Source organism: Atractosteus spatula, chromosome 8 (genome assembly GCF_055471065.1).
Source record: "Atractosteus spatula isolate fAtrSpa1 chromosome 8, fAtrSpa1.hap1, whole genome shotgun sequence".
Taxonomy (NCBI): domain Eukaryota; kingdom Metazoa; phylum Chordata; class Actinopteri; order Semionotiformes; family Lepisosteidae; genus Atractosteus; species Atractosteus spatula.
This window is the reverse complement of record NC_142713.1, coordinates 38,857,942-38,882,113: the sequence shown is the minus strand read 5'-3', so window position 1 is coordinate 38,882,113 and position 24,172 is coordinate 38,857,942. Positions and strand designations below refer to the sequence as shown.

General features: G+C 39.8%; 1 protein-coding gene across 4 annotated transcripts in view; it reads right to left on the bottom strand.

Annotated features, from left to right (window-relative positions):
• Nucleotides 1–20,954, bottom strand: part of ahcyl2b (adenosylhomocysteinase like 2b) — a 70,287-nt gene extending 49,333 nt beyond the window's left edge. For 2 of the 4 annotated variants that reach the window (XM_088922947.1, XM_088922949.1), the window contains exon 1: nucleotides 20,585–20,954. In XM_088922947.1, the coding sequence (XP_088779073.1) occupies nucleotides 20,585–20,899 (315 nt within the window). In that variant the 5' untranslated portion in view covers nucleotides 20,900–20,954. The remainder of the gene's footprint in view (nucleotides 1–20,584) is intronic. The other 2 variants (XM_088922948.1, XM_088922950.1) reach the window with 1 other exon arrangement.
• Nucleotides 20,955–24,172: the final 3,218 nt, after the last annotated feature.

Genomic DNA, 24,172 nt, shown 5'->3' with positions numbered 1-24,172 from the left:
GCATGCCCAGCTACCAAAAGGATATTAAGAGCAACATAACATGCTGCTGGATGTCAGAATTACTGCCCATTTAACAATACTAAAACAATAAAATAAGACTAATATCTCTATCATTCAATCTCTGGCACCAACCACTTCACTAGTGACTAAATAGCACAGCACAGCTGAAAGAATTCAGGACAGCATGAATGAATCAGGGATGTTCAATACAGGGCTGTGCCAAGTGGAGGGAAAGATTGTCAATGGTGTTGAAACCAGAACTCAGCAGGCCATGAAAATTGCAGGCATGGCAACACTTCGGACAGTCAAACGTACTTGGATAGCTTTCTATAAGCCCAGGACACTATAAAATGAACTCCTACAATCTTCGGACAAGGGTAAAGAATGTGTTGATCTTTGCTGTAAAACATTACTGCGTCACTCGGACGCCAGCGTTTACAGCACAAGTAAAGCGTGCAGCGATCTCTCTGACCCTTCTCTGTGCACACTGCCCTGTGGAAAGAATTTGCACAAATACTTTATTCTGTTGCATGAAGCAAGGTTGAGCAAAACTAAACTTCGAACTATACACGATTCAGCAAAACAATCTTCAAACTACAACAAAATCAACTGAAATACTCAGCTTCCTTGGTACTTTTGCTAAAAATGCAGCATCAGAAATAGACATATCTTGAATACCAAAGAGGGATTTATTGACCAAATTCTGCCAATTCAGCTCCCACATTTATGCAATCGCTTAATCACAACTTTGAGCTGAGAAACAAATATTCTGCAATATGCACAAAATAACATAACAGGAGGAAAAATAGCACAGTTCTGCCTTGCCTTTACACTGTGCATCCCATATAATTTATGTCCCGTATTTGCTAGACAAGACCTGTTTCCCCATGCCTGAAAGATGGAGGAGAGATGGACTGACAGTCAGATAAACTGCTAAGTCATTTCTATTTGTAGGAGCAACAGGAGGTGAAGAAGAATGTTGTATTTGTTATCATGCCTAAGCTCTATTCTACTGAAAATGTAATAAAGGTCATCAAATATCAAATAATTTGTTTACTTTCTATAAAACATAACTAATAGGTCCTCCACACCAGACAAACATTTTTTAATTTAGGTTGGAATTATCAAATATTACTCAACTCTGCTTGTTGCTACCAGCTCTGATGTAGCACGGAGGAATCAAGGACCATGCATGAACTCTGCAAACTTGTCCTCTTTCATCACTCACCATGAAATGAGCGCAATAGTGCCTTTCAGGGGAAGCAGATGTCTTTGACAAACTGGCTAACTGGCAAGCTGAAGATAAACTAGAGAGCTCAAGTCCACCTACTTTTGTATTATAAGTTATATTTCTCTCTTTACAAACTCATGCTGCCCTTGATGGGGTAATTGTTAATGTTTAGTACCTGTTAGCCTTCTTTATTTTTACTCGGAGGTGACCTGTTTCACCTTACAGATATCTGCACAGCATACTTTGGCTGGCATCTTTCCCTTCTTTACCTTCAGCATCTCCGAGCAACAAAGTCCCATTTCTACTATTAAAAGTAAACCATTAGCTGGGCATGTAAACTAACCACCCCTCAGTTCTAGGCAGAAGCCAGTATGCACCCTTCACTTCTGGGTTAATGTGAACACTTTATTCCTCATAATGCGCATTCTGTAGTGTGTCTGGGAAAGTACTGTTTTGCAATGTTTTTTTAATAATGGGCAGCAACTGGAATTTGAAACCGTTTTACTCCTCTAATAGCCTCTATTATTGGTTGAAGAGACTCTAGGTTCTGAGAAAAAGATGATTTTGAGTTACAGCAAGTCAATCATTGCAGTAAATGTCACCGCATATGGTCATTTCACCTTATCTTTCCAAGAAACAACCCAACAATTTTCCATTGTGCAAGCTTTGTGAGAGAGCCCGATTATACAAACATAAAATAAAACATTCCAAATACAAGAAAAAAACGCCCTAAAAAAACAAGAGCAAAATCTTATTTTACTTAGCAGATTCATGACTGAAACATTATCAACTGCAATCAGAACATACTGTATTTGGAAAGAGGAAAGGGAGCACAACAGAATGCCAGTTGGTATGATGTTGCAAGGTCACAAGTTCATTTTTCTCCAATTCTGGACCAGTTCTGGGACCAGAGTACTAACCACTATTCTTTGGCTACTGAAGCTTCAGACTACAAGATTCCAGCAACGTCTGTCACTGACAGGGGTGACTACAAGTCAGGGTGCTGTGTGCTGGAGCTCTTCCCCTGATAAAGTAACGCAATAGAGAATCTTGGCCAGAGGGTCTGACAGTGCCCACATTCACGTGAGTGGTCTTCAGTCTCCCAGGCTGTTGTGGGGGCTGGAACGATGAGTCAAGCTGTACAATAGCATGCTGTTCCAAAATGTTTGGTACAAAAGCAAAAAAAAAACACAACAACCATGGAGTCTAACATAAGAGGAAAGCAGAAGAATTTAAACTTATTTTTTTAAATTTAAAAAAGTTTGCAGAATTCTTTAATTAAAATTACAAAGTATCAGGAAGACTGCCAAAGACACATCAGAAGACAAGTGCGTAATCACTTCACAGAGCTGAGCACTAAAAACACATGCTGCAGCTGGTATCCTTCTTCTCATTATAAACACTTTGGACTGTTGATGAACAACAGATGTTTTCTGTCCTTTAATAATTTTTAAAATGGAATAATTACAGTCTCAACTTTATACAGTATATACGCCAAACCTGTTTGGTTTAATGGTTTTTGCTTTTTACGGTAGATGTATATTGTTTTAAAGTGTGCGCATTAGGAGCAAGGCCAGTGTGCTCATTCACTGCGATAAGGCTTTATCTTCGAGGATTTGGAAAGAAACCAGCGACTCTGCCATGCAAAACCCCAACCTGTCTGAAATGCCAAACCTGCAGTCCTGGCAATACAGCAATAAGCAGCTGGCAATACAACTAAGAAAATTAAGTGCTTTTATAGGATCATTATCACAAGGAAGAGTTTCAAAAAGTCACTAATATATTCACTCTAAAATATCTAATTCCATTTCTCTTTCTGGAAGCTGAAAACAAGTGATTTTGTGTACCATCAGCTGTATTGTTGAATACTACACAAGCTCACTTAAACTGCCTCCACCAGGAGCAGAGCAGCAGGCTGTAAAGCCAGCACTGCAGGTGAAGAGAGAATTTCCCCAAAGCACCTGGAAATACAGCGGACAGGGAGGCTTGAGGTAACTTGTTCAAAATAGCCGGGAGGTTTGATCAAAGAAACCGAACAATAGTATTTATTACAATAACTCCAAAAATTATGTTCAAGAAAAGTTTCCACATGTAAAAATGTTCAGTAAGGGAGCCTTGAACGAAATAAATAAAATGTCCAGTAAAAACTGCATGACTAGTATTATGAACTATAACAAGTCAGTATCACCATTTTATAAGGTGCTTCATTCATAGACAGAGTCCAAGCACTCTATATGTCCTGGTTTGGGTGTTGGAACGCCACCCAAACCCCTTTACGCCTGGGTATCGCCAGGGTTATCAGAGTCCTACCCCAGAGCCATTCCTATGAAGCTGGCTGAGAGGAGCTCCAGCTCCTGGATTTATTTCCAAGGCAAAAGAAAGACTGTAGTAAGATTTAGTGATAATTCATTCTAGGCCTGTCTACAGCTAGATATTGCTCATCTATATAGAGGAATATTTTTAATTGGGTATGGAAATTTTGAAAGGAAAATAAAGAGTTTTAAATAAAAAAGTTGCAACACTTACAATTAAAATGTATCCCAATGTTTTCACATTACTAAAACCTAAGTAAACTGTAACATTAGTTTACCTAATGTTTACCTACAGATTACTTAAACTGACTGACTGGTTGAAATGCTCTTTACCAAGAAAAGGTCAAGAAACTTGGCGAACTACAGCAGTCTTATCTCTTAGCCATGACAAGTCTGATGGATTTAGATTTGGAGGCCTATGTGAAGCCTGCCTGTGTTAACAGTCTTCAGGTGTGAATGGGTTGACTGTTCTGATCTTACTACTGAAACCCAGAAGTAATCCAGTTTGCCTTTATTAATTCCATCAGTTAACAGATGCCTGGCGCCCTGGACTGAGGGTTATTTATTTTTTATAGGTTGTGCCAATAGTGCCTGTCTCCTTGGTTCTTGTTTCAGAAACAAACAATTGTTAATGATGAATTGTCACAGCCTTAGTCAAATGTTCCTGGTGAAAGATGGCTGAAGATATCCATTTGTTACAGACTTCAAGCTTCTGGGTGGTCATTTAAACCTGTTCAAATGCATACTGGTCTCTGCACTCCACTCAAGCTAGTAACCTTTGAAAACCTATCTTTTCCTCAAAATACACAACAAACATGGAAAGTGTTCTCTCTATCTTAGCTGAAATGAGAAGTAGAAATGACTAAATGAACAACCTAAAAGATAAAAAATCATGACCCCAATTCTAACAGAGGAAGATAAAAAGGGGCAAGAATTCCTGTTTCACACTAGAGGAGCCTACACTCCTTGTGTTATCACTGCATGCCATGGAACAAGATGATTTTCTTTACTCCTTTATACATGTTCTTTTAAATGTATTAGATATTACCATCTTGTGTCTTTTACCTGCCTGCAAAACACATTTCTGGGACCATAAGGGAAGTAAGATGAACCAGCTGTTCACATCCCGCCACCACTTCTGGAAACATTTTTTTCCTACTCTGTATGGGGCTCCTGGCTTGACCACTAAAAGTGATGAGGTGTTGACATTTTCATTTCTGCTTTTGCATGTTTGCAGCACAGATCCCTTGAAGCACTGCTGTCTTCAACGTCTCCTAGCTAGCTGCAGCGTCCCGTCACCTCGAGGGAGACAGCCGACAAATGAAGCTGTTCCATTGTTGACTAGAAGTGCTCGGTAACTCTCAAACAGTACAGGGAATATACTGCGTCATACCTGAACCACTTTAAGGTATTTGTTCCCAAATCACCCCTATAGACTTAAGAAAAAGTTCTACTACCAATACGTGTGAGATACACCACACTTCTGTTCTCAGGGCTTTTAAGTGTGCGAAAACGTATAATTATCTGTAATAAGGAAAGACAGCATCTTGTGAGAAGAACCCATTCTTTGTCTGCAGTCATCTACCACACAGCTACTTAATAGCGGAGAGGCACAGGAACGCTAGAGAATCCCAGACTGCATGACACCAGACAGTATGAAATTGCGACTTTGAAAAGCAAGACTAGTTTACAAACACTGTAATTAAAACCTCATTTTCCACTGCATGGTAGCCAAGTGGGAATTCAACTTATTGCAAAATTGCAGGTTAGCTAGAGAAGTGGGGGAAGGGGGCAATATTCTGCAAATAGCCAATATTTATGCAAGGGTCTAGTTTCTTTAAAACAGAGGCTAATTCAGGACAGTTTTTTTTGTCCAGTGCTATCTATTTTTGTTTACGGTATAAAGACTCATCAGCAAAGGGTCATCGTTCTTCCCTTTGAATGCACTCTCATTCAGAATGAGCTATGGGAAACAAGCCTGGGCTATAAAACAAGGCCTTTCACCTAAATCACACTCAGAAGGATGGATTACGCTGTTCAATGCTATTACATAATTGGGCACCTGGGGGTTTAAAGTTGCAGCTCGACAAAGCAATTAAAAGATTAATTCAGGTTTGCATCAGTCTCCCATACCTCGGGACAGCTCTGAGGTCTCAGTCCTTGGTTTTCTACACACATTTTGTACTTCCTCACGTTTCCTCCTCTCTTCCCATCAATCAGCAGTGGGGAGGAAACCGTGCAGACTGATTAATGCTTTTTTGTGAGGGCCATTGTAATGCAGCACCCATTGTACAATGGCAGTTCTTTGTTAAACACAATGTCAGTGTTACGTTCACATTCCTCACACGATAAGATTATGTTAGCCTGTGCTGTCTGTGGAGGCAAACGTTCTTAATACCATTTAAGCAAACACAGACGGCTAGCATCCAGCCTTATATGATAATTGCTACATTAGTTCCAAAGTAGTGACTTTAGGAGAATGGCTTTCTCCATTTTCCTTCTTTTTTATTTCTGACCAAATAATGCTTTAGCCTGGTAACAAGGCAAAGTCTGACTGTGGGGACACAAGAAAAATGGCTGAGAGGGAGGTCAAATCCACCTCTGAGGTCTAGGGAGCAGGATCTCTCTTATAGGCCATGTGCTGCTTTGTCTAGGGTTTATACACTTTTTGTGACATGAATTTCAAGGACCTTTCAAGGACTTCTTGAAAGAGAACAGCTTGAAAGAGCCGACTTAGAGAGTCTGATGTAATTGCCAATGCTGATAAGAACTAACCAATAATAAAAACAAAGCTGTTTCAATACAAAACACACTAAAAACAGGTATTTAAAATTGCCACTATGTAACTGCTGTACATAAACTCTCAGATGATGGTAAAATCAAAAGCCTGCAAACATTTAACCTGTTTTTCACAAAATGACATGCTTGCTCTTAGCAAACTAAAATGGATTTTATTTTCCAATGTCAAGATAAATATGTGTACATTTTAGCTTTGTGTTCACGCAGAACAACGCTGTACATCTTTTACAAATACTCTGCCAAGTGCCTTATGTAACACGATTTAATTTTTAATTACCAGAAAGAGGGAGGCATGGTGAAGTAGTAGCTAGCATTGCTGCCTCGTAGGGCTCTGGGGCTGGGGGTTAAATTTCTGGGGTGTTTTGTAGTTGAAACCTAAACATGACAATAAGCATCTGCATCATTGTAAACCACGCTGGCCTAAATCAATGCGGGCTTCTTACTAACTACTTACCAAGATTTACTTGCAGTTTTTCCTCACTTACAGTACTTTGCACGACTAAGTCCTGTTATTTTAAGACTGCCCCACAAATACACAATGAAGTTGTGTTTGCCTGGTGTTTCTATAAACCCTCAGTTCACATGGTCTACTTTTCCCCCCTTTCAGTAACTGTTTTCAGACCACAAGCACGGACTGAACTTCATACTTTTGATTTAAGACTGCTGGCCTACTGTACCACTGTGGTGCTTTTAAAATGATGAAAGCATTCTAATTGCAAATACTGAACATGTGGCAGTTAATGACACACCCACCAGCTTGCCCAGTCTTTATCTAATCATTCTTATTTTAATCATTTAATCACAATTTCACCTTCTGAAATAATGATACTGCAAATCATGTATTTCTCAAACATGTTTCATGGCTTAGTTACAAACAGTCAATAACATTAAAATAGTTCAGGTGGGTAGCTGCGTCAGCATGCGTAGGCTGCAAAGGAACAAGTCATAGGTTTATTCCATGCTGAAAAAAAGAAGAAAGAAAACACAACGTTTCGGCCGTGGGGCCTTCTGCAGGTGTGATTATTATGTAATATACATAAAAATATGTCTACGACATAATAATCCAAACATGTGTAATTGATGTTACATACACTAGTACTCTTTTAACATTTTAGGCCGGTTATTAAAATAAAACCATAAAAAGGGGGTAGTGTAGCCTAGTAGGTAGAAGGTACACATCGGGCTGTCAGGCTGTGGGTTCAAATCCCTGCTGCACACCTTGCTCTTGTACCCTGAGGGAGCTACTGTAGCCCAGTTGCTCCAGTCCTCCCAGCTTCAGAAGTGCAGACCAGCACTGCGAGGCTTCATTCCTGTGATTGTCCTATTTAGGGAGGGAGGACTAGTCCAATACAGACGTCAGGAGCTGCTGTGACTCGAGTATGGACTTTTATTACCTTCCCAAGAATGAGTTTTCAGGCAATAAATACAATTCTACAGAGAGACAGAAACGTGCTCTCTATTTGTCTCACAGCTTGTCCCCTCTACCATTTACCGTCACTGTGTAAAAAGCTATACAGATCTACACAGAAAATCCCCGCATAATTCCTAAAATTCATCTTCGTTCCTATTCCAGTTGAAAAGAAATGTTCACTGTTCACAAAACAGTCAGCATTGTGCCATGAACACTTCACACTTTTTTCCTCTTTTTCGGGACTCGCCACATTACAGTATGAGCGAGCACAAAAAAGAAAACAACTTCAAACCCGTTGTGAGTCTACATCATTCATTTTCTTTAAGGCTGCAAGACAATCTTGAGTGGATGAAATCAGAAAATGCAGTGAATTCTATTATTTTGTCTACAAATGAAGCAAAATTGAAATAAAGTGTAATTTTAACAAAACTGGAATATTCAGTGGAACGCTGGTGGAGAGTGAGTTAAGTTACTTAAAATGTTTGACATTGTTTGGAATTATATGAAGGAAAGTTTCCTGTTATGCCTTTAACAATACACAGGAATTAAGTTAAAGGAAAACTGTGTGAGGGAAGCATGTTATTTTTTAATTGTTAAAAGGTAACAGATGAGTTACTGCGTGTGCAATCTAAATAGCTTTTAGCTTAATGAGTAAGCTACAGATTCTTTTAAACTGCATTTCCACTATTTATAAAGAAAATTTACAAATGAGTGATTTATTAGACTGTAAGAATTTTACAGTCTTCCATTGGTACTAACATCACAGAATGTAAAGTAATATTTTGTTCACACATAGTTGAGGTGAAAGTATAATATGTTTTTAAAATGATATACTGTAATGAAAAGAGACACTGTGGATATTTTCAGTTCCAGCTACTGAAACTGGTGAATGTTAAAGCCTTAGTCTATAGCACAAATGCACAGTAGTATCAGACTGGTCTTAACATAACCATAAGTCTTTTGACAGTGCTAAGTACGGTACCACAAAAAAAAAACTTCTAAACTTGTGTAGTGCTTGTGTTTTCACACACAAGTTCAATGTCAAAAGCTGATATATTCTCCAATTTGTTCATTACATACTTGATGGGCACCTGAAGATATGAAAAAAAACAGAAAAGGAATGAATTAGCTTAACATAGACCATTTTCTTGATAAGCAAAAATTCTACTTTGTTTAAACTTAGCTTATACATCACTTCTTTATTTTACAAATAAGAGCAGATGAGCACATGGTGTGAATACGTCCTGCCTGCTGGTCTGTCTCTCTCTCATAGGAAGTTGTGCCAAGTAATATGGGAATGGTGTCTTCATTCCTTAATTCGCCACCAGGCTTGAATTACAGCATAGAGGAATGAAAAACCAACTGAAAATATCTTTTGTCTTCTAGTGGTAACTTAGTATCCAGTTCATCCGAGTGCACAGAAGCACAGAAGGGAAAGAAATTCTAGAAAAACAACTCAGTCATACAAAGCAGAACTCCAGTCCTGGAGATGCATAACAATACTAGTGGGATTCAGAACAAACATCTCCACGCTTCTTTGCAATGAATACAACTAAACATACACTTCAATTGTTTGGGCTCATCAAAAAAGTTTAATCACGCCTACATTGCACACTAGTTTTCACAGTCTGAAATCCCCAACAGGAAAGAAGCCATGTTTAGGCTCTCATTCTGAATAACCACATTTAAAACTAAAGAGCAATCATGTTAGACCAGGGCTGTGAGGTCTGACAGTTCTGGTGTTTACCCTCACTATGAACTCTCTGTATTAGGTACTGCTCATTAATAACCTCTTTGGTCTTTGCACACTTATATGGGTTTTCTTGTGATAAAGCAGCATATAATTAAGTCATTTATTAAACCAAAGAAGGACTTGTGAACTTGCAGCAAGTTCCTAGAAGTTATAAAATTACTTAATCTTTTTATAGGGCTTCTAAGACAAAGCTTTGTGTTCTCCTGTGGAAAAATCCAGTCAGACATTGGAAGCCAACTGTGCTCATCTCATTCACCACAACTCCCTTTTCAGGCTCGAGACTGTCCTTTTCCGTGCCAGTGCAGATGTGCTCTGGAAGGACTGTTGCTGTACCTGTGTGCAGAGAGACAGGTGACGGTGCTCATCCTCCTCCACACACACTGAGCACAAGCAGCACCTGTTGGCACTGGAGGGTCCCCAATGCCTACAAGCAGCATCTTCAGCAAATTCTCTACTTAAAACAGTTTTATCAGCACATTTTGTAGTCAACGTTGTACTGGGGGGACCCGATACAGAGTGTACATGCTCTAAAAATTAGCTTGAGACATCATCTCCACATGGGTCACAGCAATTCTTGGACAGTCCTCGGAGTTGTAAACATGATCTGCCTCTTTGCTGTGGCACTGATAGGAACTGATTTGAATTTTTCAGTTCCTACTTCTAGTAATTAGTGAAGCAGCCTGAAGTCTGCAAGAAAAATCACCTCCTATCACAAAGATGCAAGTAACTCCCACTTTGATTCGTAAAGAAGGTTTTCTCTTTGAATGACAGCGTCTTTGTAAATTGAATGTAAATGAAAAGGGCATCAAACTGTCCTGGGTTGCTTTAGGAGGGTGGCTTTCAGTCGATACAGGCTGACTAGTTGAGAGCCTTCTAAAAGCCTGGCAGTACCAGAGGCTTGAGGAGCGAGACCTGTCCGAGACCCTGGACAAGAGGAAGTGTGAGGGCCTGTCTGGCGGCAGCATGCTGCGCTTAGAGCACTGCCTCTGGCACTTACAGTAACAAGCAAAGACCGGCACTCAAACTAGAGCAGAAAACCCGTTTGGCTCATTAGGAGCTTTCATTCCAGAGGGCTCCGGCCAGACAGCCCACTTCACCCCATGGACGTGAATTTCCCCCGATGACGGAGTCAATGGCTAGGGTAACGGTCACCTATGTAACCAAGCCATTTCCGCCGACCCAAACAACACACCTGCCCTCTTATTCAACACAATCTGGATGCATCATTATGAGAAATACAATGAACTGTTAAACGTTTGCTGTTGACACTTTTTTTTTTGCAGCTTGTCACAAGTTCTTATGGTGCTTGTCAGGCTTAACTGAGTGAATCGGAGAAAGCAAAGAAGTTTCGTCTCGATCCAGAATGCAACATAAGCTTAGACAAACTACTACTGCCAGAAAGGTCCCATCAGTGTGTATAACTGGCCCTGATGGTTACAGGGGACAGCTACATGCCTGTGGTCAAAAGGGTTACGCTTTAAGTGTCTTGGCTATGAGCTGTACTCAATGGAGATTGTGGTGCCGATTTTAAAGGACCACAGACTTCCCAGTTTCTATGTGGGAACTTGTTTACATATTAAGGGCTTAACTTTGGTTACATGGGCAACTTCCGTCACTGGCAACACGGCAGACATCTGCTTCTATCAGGTCACTCTCTCTGTTGACGTTGTCAGAAGAGCAACACGTCAGTCAACAAGGCAGAAAAACGCAGGCAACATTCCAATGGGAACTAAGTGCAAACTGCTGTTATTGTACAGAAAAAGCAGAAGAAAATGAAGAAGCCAAATTACAGCTGCTTCTAGCATTATAAAGCCAGATGTTTTACAGTAATAAAGAATAACCTTAGTTTTTCCCATTCGATAAGCTAAGAAAATGAATTAAAATGAATTTTAACTCATTACACCAATTATTGTGCAGGTCAAGGTAAAACAAAGCATTTTCCTGTGTTACTTGAAATTGATATTTTAAGCAATGTAAATTATACTGCAAAAATAACTGAAATAAATTCACAAAGTTATGTTTAAGAAAATCATAACGTTTTTGTGGCTTAAGCATTACTGGACACGCATAAGTAAAATCATTGAGCTGAGTAGCATGTTTCATTTACAGAACACTACAAGCCAAAAGTTAACAGCAACAGCCACTGTCAGAAACAAAACAAACTCTTCGTCCGTGACTACAGCTTTGTACCAGGTTGCCTATGTGGCCTTGTGGGATTCTGTCCCATTCCTCTCAAACAGCTCTGTGCTCTGGACCCAGCTCATCCCACAGATGCCAGTGGGGCTCAAGTCTAATGCAGGGTATTGACAGCATAATTTACATTCTCATCTTGCAGGAAAACCTCTGTCATACAAGCAGGCTGCGAACACTGTAGCACGCTGACCTGCTGCCTTCACAGCATGGTTTTTAACATCACTTTATTAACCCTATACAATTTCTTGCATTAGGAATTTGTCTTTTCGCATACCCCAGCGTGCTCTCGATGAGACACACAGACACACAGATAGGGAGAGAGCCTGGGGTCAGAGCGCAGGGTCTGCCATTGTACAGCGCCCCTAGGGTTAAGGGAGTTGGGGTTAAGGGCCTTGCTCAGGGGCCGAACGGAGTAGGATTCCCCTGCTGGCCGCGGGATTTGAACCGGCAACCTTCCAGCCACAGGCGCAGATCCTTAGCCACAGAGCCACCGGTCCGCCCCAAGTTTTAATGACTGCTTGCAAAGCTGCACCACAATGCCATACCAAAATCCTTCTCACGATGACAGAGATTGAGCAGGATCTTGTAATTCTGATACTACAGCTGCTGCATTGCCGAAATAGCAGACAATCTGCTGAAGAGAGATGTGGCCTCAGGCACTGCATTCCTATGATAATGAAAGTGTAAGGTAGTCGCCCCACGATTCACTTCTTACTCACTACACACAGGGTAAGGCTAGGAAGTTCATCCTTAAGCAAGGAACTCTGGTGTCTGGTGAGGACTGAGTTTTCGCATTTTGTCCCAAAAGATCTTTCAATTACCGTTTAACTGAAAATCTGTTTAATGGGTCACAGTACAACTGCTTGAAGTCTTTGGAAAACAATGATTTAACTATAATACCTGTCAGACGGGGACTCAACAGGAGCAGGGCAACAGTTGGCGGTTGAAAGAGAAAAGAAATGTCACTGTCTTCTGTACATCTGTTTCCAGAAGAATTATTAGGAGTGTTTCAACACCTGAGTGTGTACAATACAGGCTTTAGAAAGAAATTTAACTGAAAATTGTGCTTTATTACAAGGCCAAAACTATACAAAGTATGAGAAACATCTAAAAAATGATGCAGTGGAAGATTGATGAGAATTGGACCTACAGTAGCACTATTTACCTCCTGTTAAATTAGTTACCCTGTATCTGAGACATAGCCAAAGTTGGCACAACAACAAAATGACAAAGATGACCAAAGAGAGTAGAATATTGGGCCTTTCTAGCCCATTTCCAGGTGTCAGCCAATCATTTGTTGAGAAGCCAGGGTATCAGCTTCAACAACATACTGCCTCAATCCTTGAAACAACCACTACCAAAAGACATTTTCAGACATTATAAAAAAACAATAGCTTTCTTGAGCTAAAGCAGGAAAGAATGTCCTAAAAATTAGATTCTGTCTGTCTGAATTGAAAGTTTTTTTTCCCCCCAAAGCAACTTTTTTAATCACAGGAACAGAGAAAGTTTTAAACCAAAAAGGACATTTTATCAAGAGTTGGATCAATGTAGGGACTCCCTTGTGTGTAAATCTCATCTTGGTTCTATCTATGCCAAATGGTATTGCCCACCCAAAAGTGGCTAAAAAAACCTAATGATGCATAGAGCATCTAATGCATTCAAATTATTTTTACAAGTACAGTGATGCGATTTTTTTAGATTCTATGACTAAAACTCTAGGTGTTAATTTTGGTAGCTGTGTCATACCTAGTTTAAGAGACAATGCTTTTTAGAAGGCCTGTGTATTTTTCAGAACAGAAATCATGGTGGCATCCACAGCTATAAACACACCTATCTCAAGAACTATAAAGAGCTCATAGCCTAAATTTTAGACTTTTTTATAGATCTGATTTTACTACTTTGTGCCCATTTTCATCCTCATCTGTGATATTATAAGAAGGTGTTCACACTGTATTTTGAATGATTTAAAAAATTGATTTTTTACATTGAGGTAAAAAGTACTCCCCTATTGAAATCTAAAATGATTTGTAACGTAATGACAATTGATAAAAAAAAGAGTACATCTCACCATCTTGGCTTTGTCTTATTTCACAATTTTAATACATATCAGGAATTCCACAATTATTTTAAAACATTAGAATTTCTCTTCCACAACATAAATGCCACTACCTTTCGGAATGGAAATAAATGAATCTTTTTACTTTGGCTTAAGGAAACAAGTCGAGGTGATATTATTAAAATTAAATTCCTTTCAGCATTATTTTCAATTTGGATTTTGAATAATTACTATAGACCTAGAGGACAGTGGAACTGGTGATTTTAGGGAGTAAAATGCAACCCCACAGTGTTGCAATGCTTCAATGACTCACATGAGAATTTCTCCTCCAGCAGTGATGAATATGACTCCAAAGTGAATCACTGAGGCACAACTTGTTGCATCTAGAAGATGACAACAATATGAGCATGTACTGTACAACTCCATTCTGATAACAGTTTTCATTCTGCCCGAGACAGTGCCTTGGGAAACTGTTCTGTTAGTCTTCAAGTGGAGCCATCATGACTGCCCTTTCAGAGGAAATGAATGCTTCCTACTTCTTTTACGTCACCACAAAATCCAAAAAACAATATGTTTTTAAGTTCTGAGGTAAAAAGTACTCCCCTATTGAAATCTAAAATCTGGCAAAGGTCCATGATAGCTGTGCAAAAAAAAACACTGTGCTGAATCTAATCAATAAAAGGAGAGAACTGTGAATTTGATGCCAAAATGGTTCTCCTCACAGAAATCACACCATTAGCTGTTTCAATGACTCTAAGCTACAGTACAAGCTATTCATTAGTCTGCACTAACTCAGCAGTATAGTGCAGTGAGGAAATCTGAAATGCAAATTAGGCTATTAACTGCCCTCAGTTAAGTTTTTCCACCAACATATTTCCACCAACATACCATCTTTCAGTACAATAATACAGTATTGTACTAGATCATTAATGAACTTAAGCCATTTGTGTTTAAATTTAAATGTCACAAAAAAGCTGTGGAAGAAATCCCCCTTCACATGTCTCAACCTAAGGAAAACAAAGTACTGTTTACAAAACTATACAATGTGGTAAAAGTCCTCTTGTAATCCCAAATGTCAAAAGTTCACACTTCAGTTCTAAAATATTTTATATTTCAAACATACAAGCAGAAAAGTGGTTCTTTGAGCCCCCCCAAGAAGAGAGACTAAGGCTGGCACTCCGTGGGTAGCCATCAGTCTTTCTATGGTGCTTGGTTCATCAAGCAATGCTGCCAAGACCTGATCACACAGACACCTTCGTGTAAAAACACTGCATCGGTCTGCCACTTTCCCTGCTGAGAAGGAAAAGGCTTCCCACTCCACAAAGAGTGAAGCTCAAGGGTTTAATAACAAGATGAAAAATCCTGTCAGATAAAGAAACATCACAGAACAAGACCATAGCTTCAACGAGACAGCCACTTAATAAAACAATCACATACTGCCGGTAAAGCTATGGGCTTATAAATACTCCGACACCATCAACATCAACGTCAATGAAAGTCATTTCAAGGTTTGTTAGAGACTGGCTTTAATTATCATTTTTACTGCATGTCCCTTGTGAACCTTAATGGATGGACAGTATTTGTCTGCAATACTGGAAGTACTGGATAAGGGTAAATTCAGTCTGAGAATAAGGGGCCTATACAAAAATGTCCAAGTCAATGAAAGACTGGATAAATCACTTGGCGTGCCCTTGCTAAAAGAACTTAGATATCCTAAATGATGAATATGCTTTGTCTGCCTCACGCTTATTCACCAAGAAAACACATTTACATTTAGAATTCATACAGAGCTGTTCATGCTGACACTGCTTTGCTTCCATAAACAGTATATTCTGCCACAAACCGATCCAGCTACAGTACTGCCATTGTATCATCTGAGCCATACAGGACAGTAGGCCAGTTGGTACTGCTTAAGTAACACTTACGGAAGAGGAAAAAAGTACCTGCCTTCCTTGGTATCTCCAGAGAAATGGCAGTCAAACACGGACTGATGAACAGCACGCACAACCGCGCACTGCAGTGTGAACATAAATACGATGACGCTCACCCCATCCTGCCGCCAAAGAAACTCCTAATCTCTTCTCGAGGGGTGGAAAGCTCATGGCCACGCATATGCCCAAGCAAGGTCAGAACCACTCAGAGCATCCAAAACTCACATCTGCCTTCTCATTTCAACCAAGCAGATTAATCCTGCTTGTGGAAGTGGAAAGTCGGAGATTAAAACCCCGAGAGAACTGTAGGCAGGAAAAATTACAATCCAGAGCACGTTTCAGCCCATCGAGCTCACTTGATTGCAAGTATCTGATGCGAGCATCTCATCCTGTTGTGCCTTGAACAAGATGGCTGGGTAGTCTGCGCCAGACTCCCACAGATCTTTGTGTAAAGAAGTGCCTCCTGTTCACAGTTCTAAAAGCATTACCACACAGTTTCTACTTGTGTCTTCTGAAATAAGCTACACTGCGGGTTGTGAAGAAACATGTTGGGAGCTCATCTCCTTACATATAGGATAAAGGGGAGATCACCATGAGCTCCTGGAGAATTAACTTAGATCCTTCTAAGTTAACTGGAACACTTCAGCCTCTTCTATGGTAATGCCGAGAAGCATGTTTATTAAAGAGCAAATGTCAGCTCCATTACTCTTGAGTGCAGTGATCTACAAAAAACTAGTGTTGAACTCCTACGGGGAGATCTGGTTTTAAATCCTAACAAGGCCTATGTTGTTTTATTAAACCAATTATTACTCCTACTGAGTTATGATTAAAGATGTTCTCATCAATAATTGGTCATTGACTGAAAACACTGACAGAACCTGAAGGACCAGTGTTCAGAAGACCACTGGTGTGCTGCACAACATCCCAAAACAGTTTTGATCTTTTATCAATTCTTCCCTTTCCTGCACATTCAAGAATGGACTCCTCCCTTGCAATATCTCACACCTTAGGGATTTATAATCTGGAACAAAGACAGCTGGATAATATACTTCTAAGAACCTAATGTTGATGTAGTGACTATCATGCATCACTTTGAGTTCAGGTTCTGTCAATCATTCTAAATCAGAGTATCACATGATTTACAGGAGGTGATAACATTTATGATAGAGCAACTGAAAAGAATAAGCCTCAATGTGAAGGAAAGGAAATTTTCCACACTGCCAACAGATAAAGGATAAGATCACAAGTGCTCAAGAAAACAAGGGAAAAGACAAAAAGCTTTTTCACCCAGAGATAGGACAGAGCTAGCTCATACGTCCGCAGAAGGTGACCCGTCCTTTCAGTAATGCTGAAGGATCCAATACCAAATTTAATTTACTGGAAATCAAGTGAAGCTGGCAAAGGTCAGAGTTGAAATCAGCAGCCTAGTACGTGCAGTTTCTCCACAGTACTATGCTGGAGTTTGGGGATTCTTCTCGTGTGTCACAGCTGGAGCACAGAAAGAAACATAGGCACAGCAATGACTCAACATAAATCACTCTATAGATGGTACACTGATCGGAGTTCACTTTTCAAGTAACAGTAAGAACAATTGTTTTGCATAAAGCCTTAGAACACAAAAGCATTATACTGTCTGCAACGATATTAATAGGGACTAATCGGTTTTTTTTGGATAATATAAGCTTGTATAAGAGAGAGTATAAGAAATGGCAGAGTAATTTTACCCGGTGACAAAAATACCTGACCCTACGATTGCAGGGGTCATTCTTAATGCAAAACGAGATGAACAGATTTCATTTCCTGGTCATGTGAAACAGACATTTTAAGTGTTGGCGGGACTGGCTATGCCTTTGAATTTCTGGGGAAATAATAATCTGACTGTTATATATAACTCCGAGGGTTGCACTAAAGCTGAACTTTATCTAGTTGAGAGGGTTAAGCACAGAAGGGTCACCAAGCTGCAGGACTGTGGAATAACTCGGGTTCAGATGGGAGAGACAGGGAAAGAGCAGCATGATGAATAGGGAAGGGGTGCTGCAATGGGACAGCACCAGATCACACAGAGGACAAGACTGGCACATCACGCTAGGATCACCACTGCATGGAGGAACAGGAAATTAGACAAAAGTCAGTCCAGAAGACCGCATTTCCAGTTATTTTATTTTTATGCATTAGAAGTCAGACGAAGCAGGACGCAGTCAGTTTCCTATTATGCTGGCGGCGAACAGTTAGTTAGTAGGCATCTTCTCATGCACAAACCCATGGCTACTTGGTTTGGAGCCCCGCTCCTTGACACTGCCACCTGAATCGGCGTGAGACACGGACTGTCTTCCCATTAAACGGCAGTGGTGGAAGATCTGCACTGCTGAAGCCCCTGCTGCAGCCCCTGCTGAGCTCTTGTTGAGCTCTTGTTGAGCTCTTGTTGAGCTCTTGTTGAGCTCTTGTTGAGCTCTTGTTCCGCCTGCGTGAGCACCTCCAGAAGAGTCACCAACAACACCCATCATCTGGAAGGGTGGTTTTAATTCTTCTTTTGCGAGTTATGAAAAGGGACATCAGGAAGGGAAGACCATAACACGACAGACTGATGTTTCCGGGATTTTTTGGAGATTAGAAAGGACTTGTAAAAAAAAATTAATAAAACATTCTTTCATTAATCTTCATTAATCTTTCACAGTCTAGGCTGTCGATGAACTTATTATCCTGCTTGCCTGAACCTTGATTTTTCAACGATATTCACCGATGGTTCCGATTGTACATTTTTATCTTTCATATTTGATTACTCCTTAATTTGCCTGGGAGTTTTCTGGAACAGAACTGGACACCCCGCTAACAGTTTAGATCACACTCATGGCTGCACTGCAATTTAATTTTCCTGCTCTTGAAATGCTGCCGATATCACCACTGGGCCAAGTCAAGCGTCTCTGTGCTGCAGGGGAAACAGTGGGCAGTTTCAATGTCCCCATTCATAAGTAACTGCTAGAACTGCAGGTCATGTCCACAGACTACAGGCATTATAAACAGTACTGCATATTAAAAAGGTAAGGAGTTTCCACTGTCAGGGATCACTGCAAGGACAACAGCCAACAGTTCTTTATAACTGTGTAATCTGTGTACCTCATCAGGGCCGAAACAGAACACCAAGCTCCAATCTGATAGCTCATTCCATAGCCTTAACCACTTTAAACAATAACACTGAACTATACCGTATTACAAAACACTCATTTTAAAATGTTCAAATTTTAATACCAAGCACACAAAATTGCTGTGGTGGTATATACAGTATCTAAACTTACACACATAATGTCGGGCGATTGACTGCACTTGTTCAGGAGGGATGCATTAAAGGAGTCATTCGAATTACTGAGGAGAAAAAATAAAAACACTAGCGGTCCTGATCCAAAGCGTATTATGAAAGAATGTGTGTACACGGACTTTGCCATACGGTACACTCTCCGAACAATGTACTGATGTTCGGGTGAATTGGACTTCTTGAAACGATTCTTAACCATGTTTAAATGTTTGTCTCTAAACAACATAAAATCGACTTTTTTTCCTGAAAACCTTACATTCTCAAGAAGGGATCTCCAAAATAAAGGGAAGTTCTAAACCGTTACGTTTAGCAGCACGTAGACTATAGGAGACAGGTTGCTTTTCCGCTACGGATCTGCACTGACAGCGATTGTGTTGTGATCTGATGATCTGCAGTTCTACTTTAAACACACAATAACGTCATATTTAAGTGTAGACTTAAATTAAAGACTATAGAGAGCCCCTCAAGCCTGCAAAGGTACCCCCCTCCAATGCGTACTATACATGAACTCAGGTGAAGTTCTAAAGCGACCACGAACTTTTAAAGTTCCTATTAGCCTTCCTAAAATGTTTCATTTTAATATATTCGGCTTCCCATATATATTCCAAGAAGGTACAGTACGCTTTGTTTACTTAATTACTTGAGCTTCAGTAAAAAGACTATTCCTGTAATTCACCTGCCTGTAAGTTAACACTGGACTCCTCCTCATTTTAATGCACTGAAAAATGTCAAAACGGTCAGTTAAATTCTTTTTTGTAAAAAACGATATCACTAGTGTTCATGTAAAAGCACTGTTTGCACGCAACAATGCGTACGAAAGCGACAAGCCTGAAGCCTGCAGAGCCGCTGTGTGCAGACAGCTTCACGCTTAGCTCCTCTCCGCACGCCATTAAGAAACGCTCATGTTGTTGAAAGACTGGTGGGCAATCTTTGCTTAGCAGACGGTGCCTTACTCCGATTGTACAAAGGTAGACGGGGCACAAGAAGGGTATGTAACAGTACTACAGCAACACAATGTTGTGGAAATACACGTGTCCACGATCATCTTTTTAGCTGCCCTATCGGACCGTTTGAAACGGATCGTCTTTTTTTTTCTCAACAGCAGGGTGAAACACATGGTGGGTTTAGACGCAGTCTCTGAACTTCACGCTCAGTCGGGTCATCACACCTGTGGTTCCTTTCAACTTGAACTCGTCAGTTTGGAGGTGCCGTGCAAATCGCTGCTCTCACCTCCGCCGGGCACAAGGCGCTCCGATCGGAGCGCTACACCGGGACAGCGCCACGGCAGCGCACTGCGGTCAAAACGTGAACACATCAGTACCTTCACAGCACGCATCGCCATCTCCTCAGACTAATCTGTATCGGTGGGTTTCATTTTGTCCTCTTTCCAAAACCAGAAAATCGCCAGATAAGTGCCAATGGAACCATACATGAAAACGGTACGTCTGAAGGTGATCCTCAACAACCACTCCAAAGAATTAGCCAAAAATACACCCAAGCATCGTCACACAATACCAGATTTAGCGTAACACCAATCAATGACAGTTAACAGTAGGAGAGTATAAAAATACATTTTAACACGCTTTACCTTCTTCACAGTTCTTGGAGCTTCGACTACCGTCCCATCGCGGTTCACAAGTGCTTCTCCGCCGTTCTGCTGAGGGTCTGTCCGCTTCATTGCCGATGCCTGCGGCATCTTCATGGGGTTCGGGCTCGGGGTTGGAGGGCTGGGGTCCCCGCTTGCAGTTGCCTCTGAAGCCGCAGCTGCGGCATTAGGCTCGTTTTTAACAGCCGGCTTCTCTTCCGCCTTTGGGGCCACTTGTGGAACCGGTGGCAAATCTTTGTTGGGTATGTCTTTCAGCTCGACCTCGGCCATTTTCGCTGCCACAACCTGGACCGACATCGCTGCAATTTCACAAAGTCCTCTTTCCAAGCTCACACATACACAAACGGATACGTGTGGTGGAGGATGGCGTATACGGAGGGGCTATATGGTAAATGTAGTCTCACGTCGAGGATCTATGACGAAAAAAAACATAAACCATACAAATATCTTTCACACAAATCGCCTTTGTCGTCCGATACTTCCAAAACGTGTATTACTTTCGTTGTATGTATCTCATTGTACAGAATACTGCAGACAGCAAAATGATATTGAAAGTCCCTTTGCCCAGCGTAATTTGTAAAACTACATTTCCCTACACAGCTTGCAAGAGGCTCTTTTTTGTTGCTCCTTCATTTAGGTCGTTCCGAGCCAAAAGCGCTCGTTGACGTAGACGAGGGGAGGGCCACTCGCTGCTCGTAGAATATCCCTGCCAAGTAATGTTGTCTTTGTTGCCAATTTCTTGTTTTAAAGTTAGATTACAAAGAATAACATAACATTAATTTTTTAGTTTGCGCGATGGAGTTGTCAGGGTGTTGACATCAAAAAATGAATCCTATAATTTATTGTATTTTTATATAAAAATGAAAACCTCTTCTTTTTCTTATTTTGAACTTATTTTGCATGTTAGTATTAAAAGTTTCCCAAGTACTTGTACATTGTTACATTTGATGACTTATTGTGACTTGTACGGTGTTACATTTGGTGGGCTATTTTTTCTGTATTTACAAATTTCTAAAGTAACCAATTAAAATTAGTTTAGACATAAGTCACAGAACAATACCCAGTCCTGTAGTCCCGTTTTTTTAGTATTGCTAAAACCTACTTTTCTAAAAGCAAAGTAAACGGGTTCGTTTTATTAGCGAAGTGTTGATCTTCACAACATGCTTGGCAGTTATTTCAGATTTTGGTCGTTAGTAAGGCAAATTGCGATTTAAGAGTGTGTAAATAAATGTGACATTACCCTAAAATATATTCTCCTTGAATAATTTGCCATTAATTGCTGTAGAAACCAGGAAATGTTTATGTTTAGATTTTTACGTTTTAATATTATTTTTTAAAAATACACCAGAATTGAGCTTTTTTGCCATTGACTTACTTCAACTGTGTGGTGTGGATTGTCCTTGAGATCATTAGTTATTAAAGCTGAACATTACATTATATTAGATGATTCCGTGTATTTTTTAATCTATTAGTATTTATTACATTTGTTACGCGCATAAAGGTATAGTGTAGCGGTTTTATTTTATAGCGTTTGCGGCAATTTATTTTGAAGGACAAAATCTCATCTTCACATCTTCGCTATAGAGTTCTACTTTAGAGGTAGTATCCTTAATAATAGCTTTTGAAATATTTCTGCCGTCACTACACCTACTTTATTTTGTGCACATCTTGTACGAAAATATTATCTTACAAATATAGGCTCTTGTGCTTGTATTTCATTCCTAGAAGTGGCAGATCTAAAGGCATTACAACACTAACACTAGTAACACTCTGGAATTTTACAGCATTGGAACTTATTTTCATACCTGTACGTGTTGTGCCACATGATTTACTGTTACTACCAGTGTATTTGCATCAACCCACATACTGTAGCTTTCCAAGGGCTGCCGCACTGTAGAATATAGTGGCTGGCTGTCAATAATATAAGTGCAGGTACGACAAGTTGAAACTTTTCAGTCCTCCAAAGTTTGCTGCTTTCTGTCCCTGGGAAAGGCACTTCAGTCTGGCTGCTCCAGTACAAATGCCCTGCTCCATGTCATCATTGTAAATTAGAACCTGTTCTCAATTCACTTACCTGGTTGAACAAAGGATTAAAAAATTGCTAGAAGGAATCGGAGATGTTCTCTTGACCCCAGTGTCCGTTGCTTGTTGCCTCTGTAATACAGTCCTGGGTTGCAGTGAAACTGTGTAAAAGATCAATAATGTGTGATGACAAACAATGCTTTCTTTAATGTTCCAGCATTTTTTTATACAAGCTTTTTTCTTTATTGCAAAGAGTGCACCACACTGCCTTGCAAGTATGCTTAAGAAGATCATTTTAAGTTTTTAGTGTGTACTCATGACGAACAGAAGTGCCCAATTATCACAATGTTCAAGAAATTGATTTAACAAGAAATCATATGAAATAAAGTACATATAGTTTAACCCATGAAAAAAACCCTATAGGTTAATATGAAGTTGATTTCAACGCTGTAATTTATTTACAAGGCTCAAGTCCTAAAAAACATGTACAATACTGGAAGAGAAAAAGGAGAATGACATTGTCACCAGATGATATGTAAATCATATATATTCCCTATTCTGTATTTCTTCAGTAGGTTTAACAGAAAACATCTACAGCGTTTTAAAAAATGTACAGGTACAATTAACACAAGCTGACAGATCCTTTCATTCACATTATAAAAAATATTGGAGCACAACAAAGTCGGGTTATCAATGGACAAAGATGCTCCCTTAAAAATAAGACCAGGAAGAGAATTGTGCATATAATAGTGGTTCTCAACAAAGCTTTTATTTTCCATCAGCTGCTCCAATTCCTTATGAAGAGAGGATTGTAATCCACTTTGAAAGCAATGTCAGCCCATAGAAGCACCATGTACCCTATCAGTTGCTCAAAGTGAGCTCTGAGCTTTGTACAAGTGCAATAATTTACAGAGCTATACTGACTACAGTATCTTCAGAAAGTATTCATCCACCCTAGGGTTTTTTCAGTTATGATGCAGACTCAAATAGAAATACATTTATAAGGGCATTTTAATCACTGATATAAACATATTGCTCTATATCAAAGTGCAACAAAAGCTCTGTATTTTTTCACATTTAGAAGAAAACACTGAAAAAACACAAACATATACAGTATACATTAATAGTGAAATTGTTTGTAGTTGCAATGCTATTCCCCAAACAGAAAAGTCAAAATTTTGTTTTTCTCCACCATTCTAAAACTGGAAAGCGTAGAGATAAAAATATCTCAAAACATATGATTATCTGATGGAAAGAGTAGGATTAAATCATTCTGGTGGGATGACAGGAAGAGATCACCAGAGTTCAAAAACAAGTCAATGACAACAAGACTTTCAGGCCCATATTCTCAATATGATATACTTTAAAAAAAATGTATTTATAGCAATCACGGACGGTTCCCCAAATAATGACTGTCCTCCAAAGGGACACGCAAAATGTAAATTTGGGCACACAGTTAAATTCAAATTGAAACAGTGCACACTATAAGTATAGATTGTTCCCCACAGAGTAACGTTTTAAAGGTGTACTGAGCATCAAAAGGAAAAT